The sequence below is a fragment of the Pseudophryne corroboree genome, chromosome 2 (assembly GCF_028390025.1).
Source record: "Pseudophryne corroboree isolate aPseCor3 chromosome 2, aPseCor3.hap2, whole genome shotgun sequence".
NCBI classification, from domain to species: Eukaryota; Metazoa; Chordata; class Amphibia; order Anura; family Myobatrachidae; genus Pseudophryne; species Pseudophryne corroboree.
In genome coordinates this window covers 641,192,220-641,207,018 of record NC_086445.1, presented here as the reverse complement: position 1 = coordinate 641,207,018, position 14,799 = coordinate 641,192,220, and the positions used below count along the sequence as shown (strand labels likewise).

General features: G+C 48.2%; 1 protein-coding gene across 2 annotated transcripts in view; it reads left to right on the top strand.

Annotated features, from left to right (window-relative positions):
- Positions 1-14,799, top strand: part of CACNA1S (calcium voltage-gated channel subunit alpha1 S) — a 515,698-nt gene that overhangs the window by 129,282 nt on the left and 371,617 nt on the right. For both annotated transcript variants that reach the window (XM_063954963.1, XM_063954964.1), the window contains 2 exons: positions 855-1,063; positions 10,963-11,068. In XM_063954963.1, coding sequence (XP_063811033.1) covers positions 912-1,063; positions 10,963-11,068 — 258 coding nt within the window. In that variant the 5' untranslated portion in view covers positions 855-911. The remainder of the gene's footprint in view (positions 1-854; positions 1,064-10,962; positions 11,069-14,799) is intronic.

Below are 14,799 nucleotides of genomic sequence, written 5' to 3'. Positions count from 1 at the left end.
TTTATTTTCTGAAAATATCAATTCAAGAATACATTTATTTATTTATTTATTTATTTGTTTATTTAATTAAACTTTTTTCATTTAAATAATTAAAGAAAAATACAACCTGCCTGATACAAGTAAGTAGTACAGTACTAGTCTTCTGCAAAATAAAATGAAGCTGTAAGGATGCATATTATAATATATAGCTATTTAGCTAAAGTTAACTAATTAGCTAGCTACATAAACTGACTGAGTGATTCTCATGACAAAGAGTTGTTGCGCAGCCGCAGTGCAAGTAATTGAATCTAGGGCCAGAGAGTATGGATAAAACTGTATAAAATACATTATTATTAATTAAAGAATCCAAAAAATCAATCACTCGAAAAATGTGGTGTCCTGATGAAAATGATACAGCATTTTCATCTAGGCAATTTTAGTCATGACAACATGACGAATATTTAGTCAACATTTTCGTTATTAAGAAATTCCTATTTTCGTTATCGTTCTATTCCCACTCTATGGGTGTCGTGGACGCCCACGAGTGGAAATAGTCCCTGTTGGTCGGCATGCCGACCATCGGGATACTGAGCCGGCGGGATGGTGGATGAGGTCATGTGACTGTCGGTCAGCAGACCGCCGGTCACATTAATACCACCCATTTTGCTGACATGTGAACCTGCAGTAAAGGTTTTACAAGGGTGCTCATTACCATTGTTATTTTTTGGTTGGATTTGTGTTGTGGGAATTATAACAATGTATTTATTGTGCCTGAAAAGGTAAATTGGGAAGAAGCACATTTTTTTCTTTTGTTTCGTTGTTGCTATTGTACACAATTTATTAAACTGTAAATTATTTGTTTGTGTACATACTAGGATCTGGCTGTAAAAGAAAAGGAAAGAAAAGCAGAGCTATAAGGTGGCATAAGAAAGATGGATCCAAGGGGATCAACAGTCGAGGAGGGAGCACAGAAGAAAAAGAAGAAACCTTTAGTACCACCTTCCCCACGTCCTCCTCGCTCATTATTCTGTCTTGGCCTTCAAAACCCATTCAGGAAAGCTTGCATAAACATTGTGGAATTGAAGTATCCTGTGAAATGTCACAATATTGATTTTAAAACATTCCTTATTTAAATATGCTCATATCACATTGTCTTTATCCATGTCTTATACACTGGTACAAGCTGATTTAATTGCCTATTACTAGTGCTGGATGTATAGGGCTTGATTCAATTCAATGACAGTTGAATAGAGCCGGGAATTAGCTCCCAGGGCTTTTCAATACAGCGCAGTGGTGAGTCGGAGAATGGCCATTCTCCTGGAATAAAAAGGGTGTTTTGTCGGGAGAACAGACATTCTCCGACTTAAGTGCCTTTAGCGCGATGCTGTTTCCACCGCACTAAGGGCAGAAATCAGCATTGGGCCAGCACTTTTGTCGGATTTCTGCTCGCATCCCTCTGGGGGTGCGAGAAGAAATCCCATCATTGGATGTCACATGGCGCTGTATTGAATAGTGCCGGGAGCTAATTCTCGATGCTATTCATCTGTCATCGAATTGAATCGAGCCCATAGAATGCAAATATACTTAAAGACACTGCAAAAGTTGAAAATAGAAATGAAAAATGCACCATCTGACACGGGGCCAGCCCGAGACTGGTAAGCAAATAATAAGACTTTACTCACCGGTAATTCTATTTCTCGTAGTCCGTAGTGGATGCTGGGGACTCCGTAAGGACCATGGGGAATAGACGGGCTCCGCAGGAGACTGGGCACTCTAAAGAAAGATTAGGTACTATCTGGTTTGCACTGGCTCCTCCCTCTATGCCCCTCCTCCAGACCTCAGTTAGGGAAACTGTGCTCGGAAGAGCTGACATTACAAGGAAAGGATTTTGGAATCCAGGGTAAGACTCATACCAGCCACACCAATCACACCGTACAACTCGTGATAACCTTACCCAGTTAACAGTATGAACAACAACTGAGCATCACTCAACGGATGGCTCATAACAATAACCCTTTATTAAGCAATAACTATATACAGGTATTGCAGAAAGTCCGCGCTTGGGACGGGCGCCCAGCATCCACTACGGAGTACGAGAAATAGAATTACCGGTGAGTAAATTCTTATTTTCTCTAACGTCCTAGTGGATGCTGGGGACTCCGTAAGGACCATGGGGATTATACCAAAGCTCCCAAACGGGCGGGAGAGTGCGGATGACTCTGCAGCACCGAATGAGCAAACACAAGGTCCTCCTCAGCCAGGGTATCAAACTTGTAGAACTTTGCAAAAGTGTTTGAACCCGACCAAGTAGCCGCTCGGCAAAGCTGTAAAGCTGAGACCCCTCGGGCTGCCGCCAAAGAAGAGCCCACCTTCCTTGTGGAATGGGCTTTCACTGATTTTGGATGCGGCAATCCAGCCGCAGAATGAGCAGGCTGAATCATGCTACAGATCCAGCGAGCAATAGTTTGCTTTGAAGCAGGAGCACCCAGCTTATTGGGTGCATACAGAATAAACAGCGGGTCAGTCTTCCTGACTCCAGCCATTCTGGAAACATATATTTTCAAAGCCCGGACTACGTCCAGCAACTTGGAGTCCTCCAAGTCCCGAGTAGCCGCAGGGACCACAATAGGTTGGTTCAAATGAAACGATGATACCACCTTTGGGAGAAATTGGGGACGAGTCCGCAATTCTGCCCTGTCCATATGGAAGATCAGATAAGGGCTTTTACATGACAAAGCCGCCAATTCTGATACACGCCTCGCCGATGCTAAGGCCAACAGCATGACCACTTTCCACGTGAGATACTTTAGTTCCACGGTCTTAAGTGGTTCAAACCAGTGGGATTTCAGGAAATCCAACACAACGTTAAGATCCCAAGGTGCCACTGGTGGCACAAAAGGGGGCTGAATATGCAGCACTCCCTTTACAAACGTCTGAACCTCAGGCAGTGAAGCCAGTTCTTTTTGAAAGAAAATGGATAGGGCCGAAATCTGGACCTTTATGGACCCTAATTTCAGGCCCATAGTCACACCTGACTGTAGGAAGTGCAGAAATCGACCCAGCTGGAATTCCTCTGTAGGGGCCATCCTGGCCTCACACCAAGCAACATATCTTCGCCATATACGGTGATAATGCTTAGCTGTTACATCCTTCCTAGCCTTTATCAGCGTAGGAATCACTTCATCTGGGATGCCCGTTTCCGTTAGGGTCCGGCGTTCAACCGCCATGCCGTCAAACGCAGCCGCGGTAAGTCTTGGAACAGACAAAGCCCCTGTTGCAACAGGTCCTGTCTGAGAGGCAGAGGCCATGGGTCCTCTGTGATCATCTCTTGTAGTTCTGGGTACCAAGTCCTTCTTGGCCAATCCGGAATGATGAGTATTGCTCTCACTCCTCTTTTTCTTACTATTCTCAGTACCTTCGGTATGAGAGGAAGAGGAGGGAACACAAATACCGACTGGAACACCCAGGGTGTCACTAGCGCGTCCACAGCTATCGCCTGAGGGTCCCTTGACCTGGCGCAATATCTTATTAGCTTTTTGTTGAGGCGGGACGCCATCATGTCCACCTGTGGTAGTTCCCATCGATTTGCAATCTGTGCGAAGACTTCTTGATGAAGTCCCCACTCCCCCGGGTGGAGGTCGTGTCTGCTGAGGAAATCTGCTTCCCAGTTGTCCACTCCCGGAATGAACACTGCTGACAGTGCTTGTATGTGAATCTCCGCCCAACGAAGAATCTTTGTGGCTTCTGCCATCGCCACCCTGCTTCTTGTGCCGCCCTGGCGGTTTACATGGGCGACCGCCGTGATGTTGTCTGACTGAATCAGCACTGGTTGGTCTCGAAGCGGGGGCTCCGCTTGACTCAGGGCGTTGTATATGGCCCTTAGTTCCAGTATATTTATGTGCAGACAAGTCTCCTGACTTGAGCACAGCCCTTGGAAGTTTCTTCCCTGAGTGACTGCCCCCCATCCGCGGAGGCTTGCATCCGTGGTCACCAGAACCCAATCCTGTATGCCGAACCTGCGGCCCTCGAGAAAATGAGCACTCTGCAGCCACCACAGAAGAGACACCCTGGCCCTCGGGGACAGGGCGATCAGCCGATGCATCTGAAGATGCGATCCGGACCACTTGTCCAACAAATCCCACTGAAAGATCCTCGAATGGAACCTGCCGAAGGGAATGGCTTCGTATGAGGCCACCATCTTTCCCAGGACTCGCGTGCAGTGATGCACCGACACCTGTTTTGGTTTTAGGAGGTCCCTGACCAGAGTCACTAACTCCTGGGCCTTCTCCTCCGGGAGAAACACCTTCTTCTGTTCTGTGTCCAGAATCATACCCAGGAAGGGCAGACGCGTCGTAGGAATCAGCTGCGACTTTGGAATATTCAGAATCCAGCCGTGCTGTTGCAACACTTCTTGAGAGTGTGCTACGCTGATCAACAACTGCTCCCTGGACCTCGCCCTTATGAGGAGATCGTCCAAGTACGGGATAACCGTAACTCCTTGCTTCCGAAGGAGTACCATCATTTCGGCCATTACCTTGGTAAATACTCTCGGTGCCGTGGACAGACCAAACGGCAACGTCTGGAATTGGTAATGACAGTCCTGTACCACAAACCTGAGGTACTCCTGGTGAGGTGGATAAATGGGGACATGCAAGTAAGCATCCTTGATGTCCAGAGATACCATAAAATCCCCCTCTTCCAGGCTTGCAATGACCGCTCTGAGCGATTCCATTTTGAACTTGAATTTTTTCATATAAATGTTCAAGGATTTTAAATTCAGAATGGGTCTTACCGAACCGTCCGGTTTCGGTACCACAAACAGTGTGGAATAGTAACCCCTTCCCTGTTGAAGGAGGGGGACCATTATTATCACTTGCTGGAGGTACAGCTTGTGAATTGCCGCCAGGACTACCTCCCTTTCCGTGGGGGAAGCTGGCAAGGCTGATTTTAGGTAACGGTGAGGGGGAGTCACTTCGAACTCCAGCTTGTATCCCTGAGATACAATTTGTATAGCCCAAGGATCCACCTGTGAGCGAACCCACTGGTTGCTGAATTTTCGGAGACGCGCCCCCACCGCTCCTGGCTCCGCCTGTGGAGCCTCAGCGTCATGCGGTGGACTTAGTGGAAGCCGGGGAGGACTTTTGTTCCTAGGAACTAGCTGCATGGTGCAGCTTCTTTCCTCTACCCCTGCCTCTGGCAAGAAAGGATGCACCTCTGACCTTCTTGCTTCTCTGAGAACGAAAGGACTGCATTTGATAATACGGTGCTTTCTTAGGCTGTGAGGAAACCTGAGGCAAGAAAGTCGACTTTCCAGCTGTCGCTGTGGACACAAGGTCCGAGAGGCCGTCCCCAAACAATTCCTCACCCTTATAAGGCAAAATCTCCATGTGTTTTTTAGAATCGGCATCCCCTGTCCATTGCCGAGTCCATAAGACCCTCCTGGCAGAAATGAACATTGCATTAATTCTAGAGCCCAGCAGGCAAATGTCCCTCTGGGCATCCCGCATATATAAGACGGCGTCTTTTATATGGCCCAGGGTTAGCAAGACAGTATCCCTGTCCAGGGCATCTATGTCCTCTGACAGAGTATCTGTCCATGCTGCTACAGCGCTACACATCTAGGCTGAAGCAATAGCTGGTCTCAGTAGAGTACCAGAGTGTGTATACACTGACTTCAAGATAGCTTCCTGCTTCCTATCCGCAGGATCCTTTAGGGCGGCCGTATCCTGAGACGGCAGGGCCACCTTCTTAGATAAGCGTGTCAGCGCCTTGTCTACCCTAGGGGAGGATTCCCAACGTAACCTGTCCGTTGGCGGGAAAGGGTACGCCAGCAGTAATTTTTTGGAAAACACCACTTTCTTATCAGGGGAACTCCACGCTTCTTCACATAACTCATTTAATTCATGTGACGGGGGAAAAGTCACTGCCTGCTTTTTCTCCCCAAACATATACACCCTCTTGTCAGGGGCAGGGTTAACCTCTGAAATGTGCAATACATCTTTCATTGCAATAATCATGTAGCGGATGGCCTTGGTCATCTTAGGCTGTAATTGTGCCTCATCATCGTCGACACTGGAGTCGGACTCCGTGTCGGCATCTGTGTCAACCATCTGAAATAGTGGGCGTTTATGAGACCCTCTGAGTCGCCTGGGCAGGCCCGGGTTGAGACCCCGGCTGTCCCAAGGCTGCAGCGTCATCAAACCTTTTATGCAAGGAGCTTACATTACCATTTAAGACCTTCCCCATATCTATCCAATCAGGTGTCGGCCCCGACGGCGGCGACACCACATTTATCCGCACTTGCTCCGCCTCCACGTAACTCTCCTCATCAAACATGTCGACACAGCCGTACCGACACACAGCAGACACACAGGGAATGCTCTGACTGAGGACAGGACCCCACAAAGGCCTTTGGGGAGACAGAGAGAGAGTATGCCAGCACACACCACAGCGCTATATAACCCAGGGATATTCACTATAATAAGTGATTACCCAATAGCTGCCGATTTTATGTCTTTTGCGCCTAAATTTATGTGCCCCCCCCCTCTTTTTTACCCTTCTTGTACCTGGTGTGCTGAGGAAGAAGGCCCCGCCCTCTCAGCGGCGGGCTTCTGTCCCGCTTCTGTGTGAACAAAAATGGCAGGGGTTTTTACATATATACAGTGCCTGACTGTATATATGTATGTTATGCCAAAAAGGTACTTCAATTGCTGCCCAGGGCGCCCCCCCCCCCCCCAGCGCCCTGCACCCTACAGTGACCGGAGTGTGAAAGTGTGCTGGGAGCAATGGCGCACAGCTGCGGTGCTGTGCGCTACCTTAAATGAAGACAGGAGTCTTCAGCCGCCGTTTTCGCCGTTCAAGCTTCTGTTCTTCTGGCTCTGCGAGGGGGACGGCGGCGCGGCTCCGGGAACGGACGATCGAGGACAGATGCCTGTGTTCGAACCCTCTGGAGCTAATGGTGTCCAGTAGCCTAAGAAGCACAACCTAGCTGTAGACAGGTAGGTTTGCTTCTCTCCCCTCAGTCCCTCGTAGCAGTGAGTCTGTTGCCAGCAGAAGCTCACTGAAAATAAAAAACCTAACAAATACTTTCTTTTACTAGCAGGCTCAGGAGAGCCCACTAGGAGCACCCAGCTCTGGCCGGGCACAGATTCTAACTGAGGTCTGGAGGAGGGGCATAGAGGGAGGAGCCAGTGCACACCAGATAGTACCTAATCTTTCTTTAGAGTGCCCAGTCTCTTGCTGAGCCCGTCTATTCCCCATGGTCCTTACGGAGTCCCCAGCATCCACTAGGACGTTAGAGAAATATATTTTGGCGACCCTTAGTAGAATACAGGTTGAGTATCCCTTATCCAAAATGCTTGGGACCAGAAGTATTTTGGATATCGGATTTTTCCGTATTTTGGAATACTTGCATACCATAATGAGATATCATGGTGATGGGACCTAAGAGTAAGCAGAGAATGCAATTATGTTTCATATACACCTTATACACACAGCCTGAAGGTCATTTTAGCCAATATTTTTAATAACTTTGTGCATTAAACAAAGTCTGTGTACAATCACACAATTCATTTATGTTTCATATACACCTTATACACACAGCCTGAAGGTCATTTAATACAATATTTTTAATAACTTTGTGTATTAAACAAAGTTTGTTACATTGAGCCATCAAAAAACAAAGGTTTCACTATCTCACTCTCACTCTAAAAATTCCGTATTTCGGAATATTCCGTATTTTGGAATATTTGTATATGGGATACTCAACCTGTATATAGGGACGTGGCCACAGAATAGTACCAATTCACATTACACCACAGAGTAGTGTCCGTGGAAGCAGCTCAGGCCCCATAGCAGTTGCACCCTCGGTAGTTACGCCACTGACTGGCCCTACTACCAGAAATATAGTGTAGTATTGTGAGTAAAGCCGCTAACCTTTTTTTTGAAACTCATCTTGTGTACAGATTTAATCATCTCTTTTTTAAACATACAATAATACTGTTTATATTGTTTATGTGGATCAATGATCTCCATAATAACATCTGTTATTCCTTTGGTCACCATTAAGACAACATAGCATACTACAAGTAAGTTTGGATACTGTTATAAATATTGGATAGGACCCCCTAAACAGGTATTAATTAAATAAAAATTATTTTGATGCCTATAGTTATATATGATAGCCAGGAGCGGATTCAGAAGAAAATGATAGGGGGGGCACCATGGAAGGGGCAAGTACATTTGCGTGCGGCTTCGGTGCATGTGAGGTGGCACTTCTTATACAATGCCCACAGTTGTAGCGCTCATTATGCAATGTCCACTGTACTGGCAGTGCCCCTTATATAGACCCCATAGTAGTGGTGCCCCTTATGCAATGCCCGTATTGCTCCCAGTAGTAATGTTGCCTGTAGTAATGTCCGCAGTCATTTAGCGCCCTAGTAGTTATGCCCCCAGTGGTAATGCCCCTGCAGTTATGACCCCAGTAGTTTACCCCCCCTTTAGTTTAGCCTCCCAGTGGTAATGCCCCCAGTAGTTTGCCTGCTTGTAGTTTAGCCACCAGTAGTAATGCGCCCCTGTAGTTTGCCCCATTGTAGTTTAGCCCCTGTAGTTATGCCCCCTTGTAGTTTAGCCTCCAGTAGTAATGCCCCCAGTAGTTTGGCCCCTGTAGTTATCCCCTTGTAGTTATGCCCCCAGTAGTTTGGCCCCCTGTAGTTTAGCCCCCAAGTAGTAATGCCCCTGTAGTTACGCCGCCAGCAGTAATGCCCCTGTAGTTACGCCGCCAGTAGTAATGCCCTCCTGTAGTTTGCCCCCAGTAGTTAGCCCCTTTGTAGTTGGCCCCCAGTAATAATGTCCCCCAGTAGTTTGCCCCCAGTAGATGCCCCCCAGTAATAATGTCCTCCAGTAGTTTGCCCCCAGTAATAATGCCCCCTAGGAGTTTGCCCCCAATAGATGACCCCCCAGTAGTAATGCCCCCAGTAGATGCCCCCCAGTAATAATGCCCCCAGTTGTAATACACCCAGTAGATGCCACCAGTAATAATGTCCCCCAGTAGTTTGCCCCCCAGTAAAAATGTCCCCCAGTAGCCGCCCCCATTAGTAATGCCCCCAATAGATGACCCCCCAGTAGTAATGCCCCCAGTAGATGCCCCCCAGTAATAATGCCCCCAGTAGTAATGCCCCTTGTTGATGCCCCCCCAGTAGTAATGTCCCCCCGTAGTTTGCCCCCAGTAGATGCCCCCGCTGCACTAAGGAAGAAAAAAAACATCATACTTACCGAGCCCCGCTCCCACTTCCAGACCGCTGCAGTCTTCCTCTCTTGGCGTCCTCTCCTCAGCACTATGAGAGAGACGTCATGACTGACGTCTCTCCCATAGCGCACGCCGCACAGTGACAGCGCCGGAAGCCGGAGCTCCTGCCTCCGGCTTTCGGTGAGGAGAGACGGGCGCCCGCTGGTAGCACAATCTCAGCGGGCGTCCGTCATTTCCCTGTGCGGCACCGGCCAGAGGCAGATTTAGACCTCATGGGGCCCTAAGCGAAATACCGATTTGGGGCCCCCCTACCTCAAACAATCCATAGCACTATATTTTTGTTCTGACTTATGCCCCCTTACATTACAGATGGAGTTCCGTCTGTGCCTGGGCCTATCACACGCACGCGCCCCATTCACTAGAATGGGGCACTCCCGGCGGGGCTTTGCGGCGACCGGTCAGACAGAGAGTGTCCCATAGAGGTACTGTGTGCGCGCGCCGGAGGCGTGCGTGCCAAAAAAATGGGTATGGCCAATTAAAATGAGACGTGATACACAGACATATGCCCCCAATAGTGCAGTGCCAAATCCACAACTGCACCCACAGTGCCAGATCCACAAATGCCCCCACAGTGCCAGATCCACAAATTCCCCCACAGTGCCAGATCCAAAAATGCCCCTACAGTGCCAGATCCAAAAATGCCCCTACAGTGCCAGATCCAAAAATGCCCCCACAGTGTCAGGTATACAAATGCTCCCACAGTGCCAGTTAAACAATTGCCCCCACAGTGCCAGGTAAACAATTGCCCCCACAGTGCCAGGTATACAAATGCCCCACAGTGCCAGATCCAAAAATGCCCCTACAGTGCCAGATCCAAAAATGCCCCCACAGTGCCAGTTAAACAATTGCCCCCACAGTGCCAGTTAAACAATTGCCCCCACAGTGCCAGGTATACAAATGCCCCCACGGTGCCAGGTAAACAATTGCCCCCACAGTGCCAGGTAAACAATTGCCCCCACAGTGCCAGATCCACAAATGCCCCCACGGTGCCAGATCCAAAAATGCCCCTACAGTGCCAGATCCAAAAATGCCCCCAGAGTGTCAGGTATACAAATCCCCCCACAGTGCCAGTTAAACAATTGCCCCCACAGTGCCAGGTATACAAATGCCACACAGTGCCAGGTATACAAATGCCCCACAGTGCCAGGTATACAAATGCCCCCACAGCAGGTATACAAATGCCCCCACAGAGTGCTGCAGCTGCTTACCGCTGCTGCTGCTTCTCCGCCCAGCTCTGAGGGTGTCAGGAGGAGAGCGCGGCTATGTCTGGCGCCGGTGTGTAGGACTTCAAACTAGCCGCCGGTTCGTGAGCCAATCAGAGCTCGCGGACCGGCGGCTCCTGGTTGGCTGCCGGTCCGCGAGCTCTGATTGGCTCACGAACCGGCGGCTGGTTTGAAGTCCGCTACATGCCGCTAGACATAGCCGCTCTCTCCTCCTGACAGCTGAGACACGCTGCAGCCGGACTGAGCGGCAGCGTGTCTCAGTGACACAAGCGGGGGGAAGGGGGACCGCCGGGGGACGGAGGCCACAAATGACAGGGGGGCACGGGCCCGAGTGCCCCCCCCCCCCCCTCCTGGATCCACCACTGATGATAGCTAAAACTGTAACTGTTTCTACATAAAAACAATTATATTCATGTATTAAATAACTTATTTCCTTTGACTTCTGGATGCCAGAATATTTGAAGTAATAATACTCCTCACCATTTTTGCAAATTGTGTGGCACTAGCAATCTATCTGCCCATGCCAGAGGATGACACCAACTCCACCAATGCTGTCTTGGTAATATTTTTCAGTTTCTATTTTTGTTTTATGTATCCATGATGTATATGAAAACCAATATAACCAGGTTCAAACATGAAGGTAAATTATTAAGATTATCTGTTTGACAAGTATGTAAACTGCAATAATTAATAATATAGTTAGTTGTACATCTCATACATAGATACAGTGAGTTATGAATGATTTAGTCAAACAATTGCTGTCCCTAGAACTGACATAAGCTTCTGTAGTACCCCTTGCATACCACACAAATAACACGGTATCGACCTGGCATATTGCCGGGTCGACACGGGTCAGCGTGCGGTGTGAAAGGGGCATAGCCGAAATCCCGGGTCACCTGACCCGGCAAAGCAACCCGGGAATAAAGCAGTGTTATACTCAGGTTGAATACCGGGCCAGTGGCTGTGTAAAGTAAACGGGCTCCTGGGTCAATGCGTCCCGGGACCCGTTTACTACAGCAGGGAGAGGCTACATGGAGATGATCTCATCTCCCAGCGCCACCTCCGCTTCCGCCGCCGGATCCGCCCACGCTGCTATGGCAACCCGCCCGGCATATTGCCGGGTCTCGGAAGCCTGCAGCAGTGGCCAATGCCGGATCCCACCCGGCAAGGACCCGTTTCCAATTCCCGGGTGGGATCTGGCATTGGCAGTGTGAAAGGGGTATTGCTGATGTCAGTGGCGCCAAGAGGGGTTGTGGAGCGGATACTTTTTACCCAGGCCTGGGCCTGTTGGAAGGGAATAGCAGGGACTCGGGTCCTGCTGTTTCCCCTTTCCAAGTTGCAGACAGCGGCACTTTGGGCAGGAAGAGAGAGGACTGACTGACGCTGCTGTTTGCTGGGCTGGGGAGAGAGGCAGCTGCAGAAGCAGTCAGTTCTCTCCCTGCGAGACGTGTGGGGGGTTTGCACCTGACCACCCGTGCCACCCGGATCTGACACTGGTGCCCTCTTTCTAAGGAGGGGGCTTGTTCACATTTTCCTGTGTTGGCCATGCCCCCTCCCGGTACAAGGGCCCGGCAGAGCTGTCGGCACCCCCAGCTGATGTACAGCCACATTGGATATTGACAGCAAAACAGTTCACAGCACAAAACATACTGCTGCAGCTGGTCTGGTCTCTGGTGTGCCTGACTACCTCTGCTAGCCCTCATACAGTTGTATTGGGGCAAAGTCCCAATCCCCAGATGGCCAGGTCGGGGATACCAATTCCCCCCCCCACCCCCACCCCCTCCATAATGCCCTTTCATACATCTACCCCAGAGTTAATGTCAGTGACTGTGGGAGACACAGAGGATACATATTATCATTAGACTAAAGTGGGTATAGGTTATTATAAATGAGCACAGATTATTGTTAGACTAAAGGGACACCAATTATATTTATTACACTAAAGATTATAGATAGTACAGTAAATGTGGAACAGATTATGACTATTCTACTAATGCTACCACAGATAAAATGTATTTACTAAATTGGCATAATGCTACCGTATGTCTTTGAGTCTTATTATGCTAACTACTGTATAATGATATGGAAGTGTCACTCCTCTCCCGTCGATGACCACACCTACCCAACGGATGGCCACTGCATTTTCCTGGTGGATCTTTATTGTCCTAGTCTGACACTGCATACTGTGAAGGGGTTGGGTATGTTATCCCTGTGGTCGGGATGCCGGCGGTCACAATACCGACAGCAGCATCCTGAAACTGACGATCCTGACACTGGATGGGGTAAGTTTTCTACCCCTCTTTCGTCCCCTACCCTAACACTCCTGGGGTGGTGACTATGGCTAACCCTTCACGGGTGGTAGCTACAGTTATCCCACGGGGGCTAACCACCTCCCTAGTGCCTAACCCTAACCCCCCTAGTGCCTAACCTGAGCCCTTCCCCCCCCGGGTCCTAGCCTGTACCCCTATATTCATCTTCGGAATGTCAGCTGTTGGTGTTCCGGCGCTGGTCTCCTGAGTGGTGTTGGGATTCCAGCGTCAGCCACATAAACGCCGGCATCCCCATCGCTGGGATGCCGAACACATCCCGTCTGAAGTCGTTGAAATTGCAACTGCTCAGTAGCCTTCTGCCTAATAAATGCTAAGTTACTGTAGGTGACATTTTGGTCATGACAAGAGTGTAATAAGTAATCTTCAAAATGATCCTCTTTGTTTCATCTGATCCAGTGAAAGATAATGTAGTATATTATGTTGTGCTTATAAAGGGTTCTCCTCTTTTATGTCTTGTTCATTTCACAGTATATTAAAGGCTACATGACAACACTAATGGCCATATCCAATTATCCACAGTGTCGATTCTGCACTTTCCCTGCGCAATAAACACATGAGTAACATGCGCCAACCTATAGATTTAGTGTAAAGTGCTGGAATGTATGGTTTTCCCAAATAGTTAAAATCCAGCAACTGCATTTACTGCGGATTTCTCCTCGCAGTTCCCGAGGCAGCAAGGAAATATCCTTGTAACGCGCTAGAATGCAGGACCTAAGTGAATATGCCCAAGCAGACAATAAATCAACACAAACACTGCTAATTAGTTTGAATGCTGTTAGAAATATTGGATGGGACCCCTTAAAACAGGTATTAATTAATACAAATTAATATGCTGCCTATAGTTATATAATAGCTTAGAATATTGGGGGTAATTCCAAGTTGATCGCAGCAGGATTTTTGTTAGCAATTGGGCAAAACCATGGTGGTCATTCCGAGTTGTTCGCTCGCAAGCTGCTTTTAGCAGCTTTGCACACGCTAAGCCGCCGCCTACTGGGAGTGAATCTTAGCTTCTTAAAATTGCAAACGAAAGATTCGCAATATTGCGATAAGACATCTCTGTGCAGTTTCTGAGTAACTCGAAACTTACTCTGCCAGTGCGATCAGTTCAGTGCTTGTCGTTCCTGGTTTGACGTCACAAACACACCCAGCGTTCGCCCAGACACTCCTCCGTTTCTCCAGCCACTCCCGCGTTTTTCCCACAAACGGTAGCGTTTTTTCGCACACTCCCATAAAACGGCCAGTTTCCGCCCAGAAACACCCACTTCCTGTCAATCACATTACGATCACCAGAACGAAGAAAAAAACGTGAGTAAAATTCCTAACTGCATAGCAAATTTACTTGGCGCAGTCGCAGTGCGGACATTGCGCATGCGCACTAAGCGGAAAATCGCTGCGATGCAAAGAAATTTACCGAGCGAACAACTCGGAATGACCACCCATGTGCACTGCAGGGGAAGCAGATATAACATGTGCAGAGAGAGTTAGATTTGGGTGTGGTGAGTTCAATCTGCAATCTAAATTGCAGTGTAAAAACAAAGCAGCCAGTGTTAACCCTGCACAGAAATAAAATAACCCACCCAAATCTAACTCTTTCTGCACATGTTATATCTGCCTCCCCTGCAGTGCACATGGTTTTGCCCAATTGCTATCAAAAATCCTGCTGCGATCAACTTGGAATTACCCCCATTGTCACTGTTTCTACATAAAAACGTATAATAACATATTAAGAGCAATTCCACTGGTAACGGAAACACGTTTTTACAGTGATAAACTCTATTCATCATTCAACTGCCACAACTAATGTGAACAAATCATCATAACCCACAATAGACCCCATATAAAATAGTATCAAACTAGCTTAAGTGCTATCTTGTGTAAGTTATCCTTGATAAATCAGCCTACTGTACTTTCAAAGTCGGTAATGGAATCACCATTCAAGAGACATTACTATGTGTGTGTA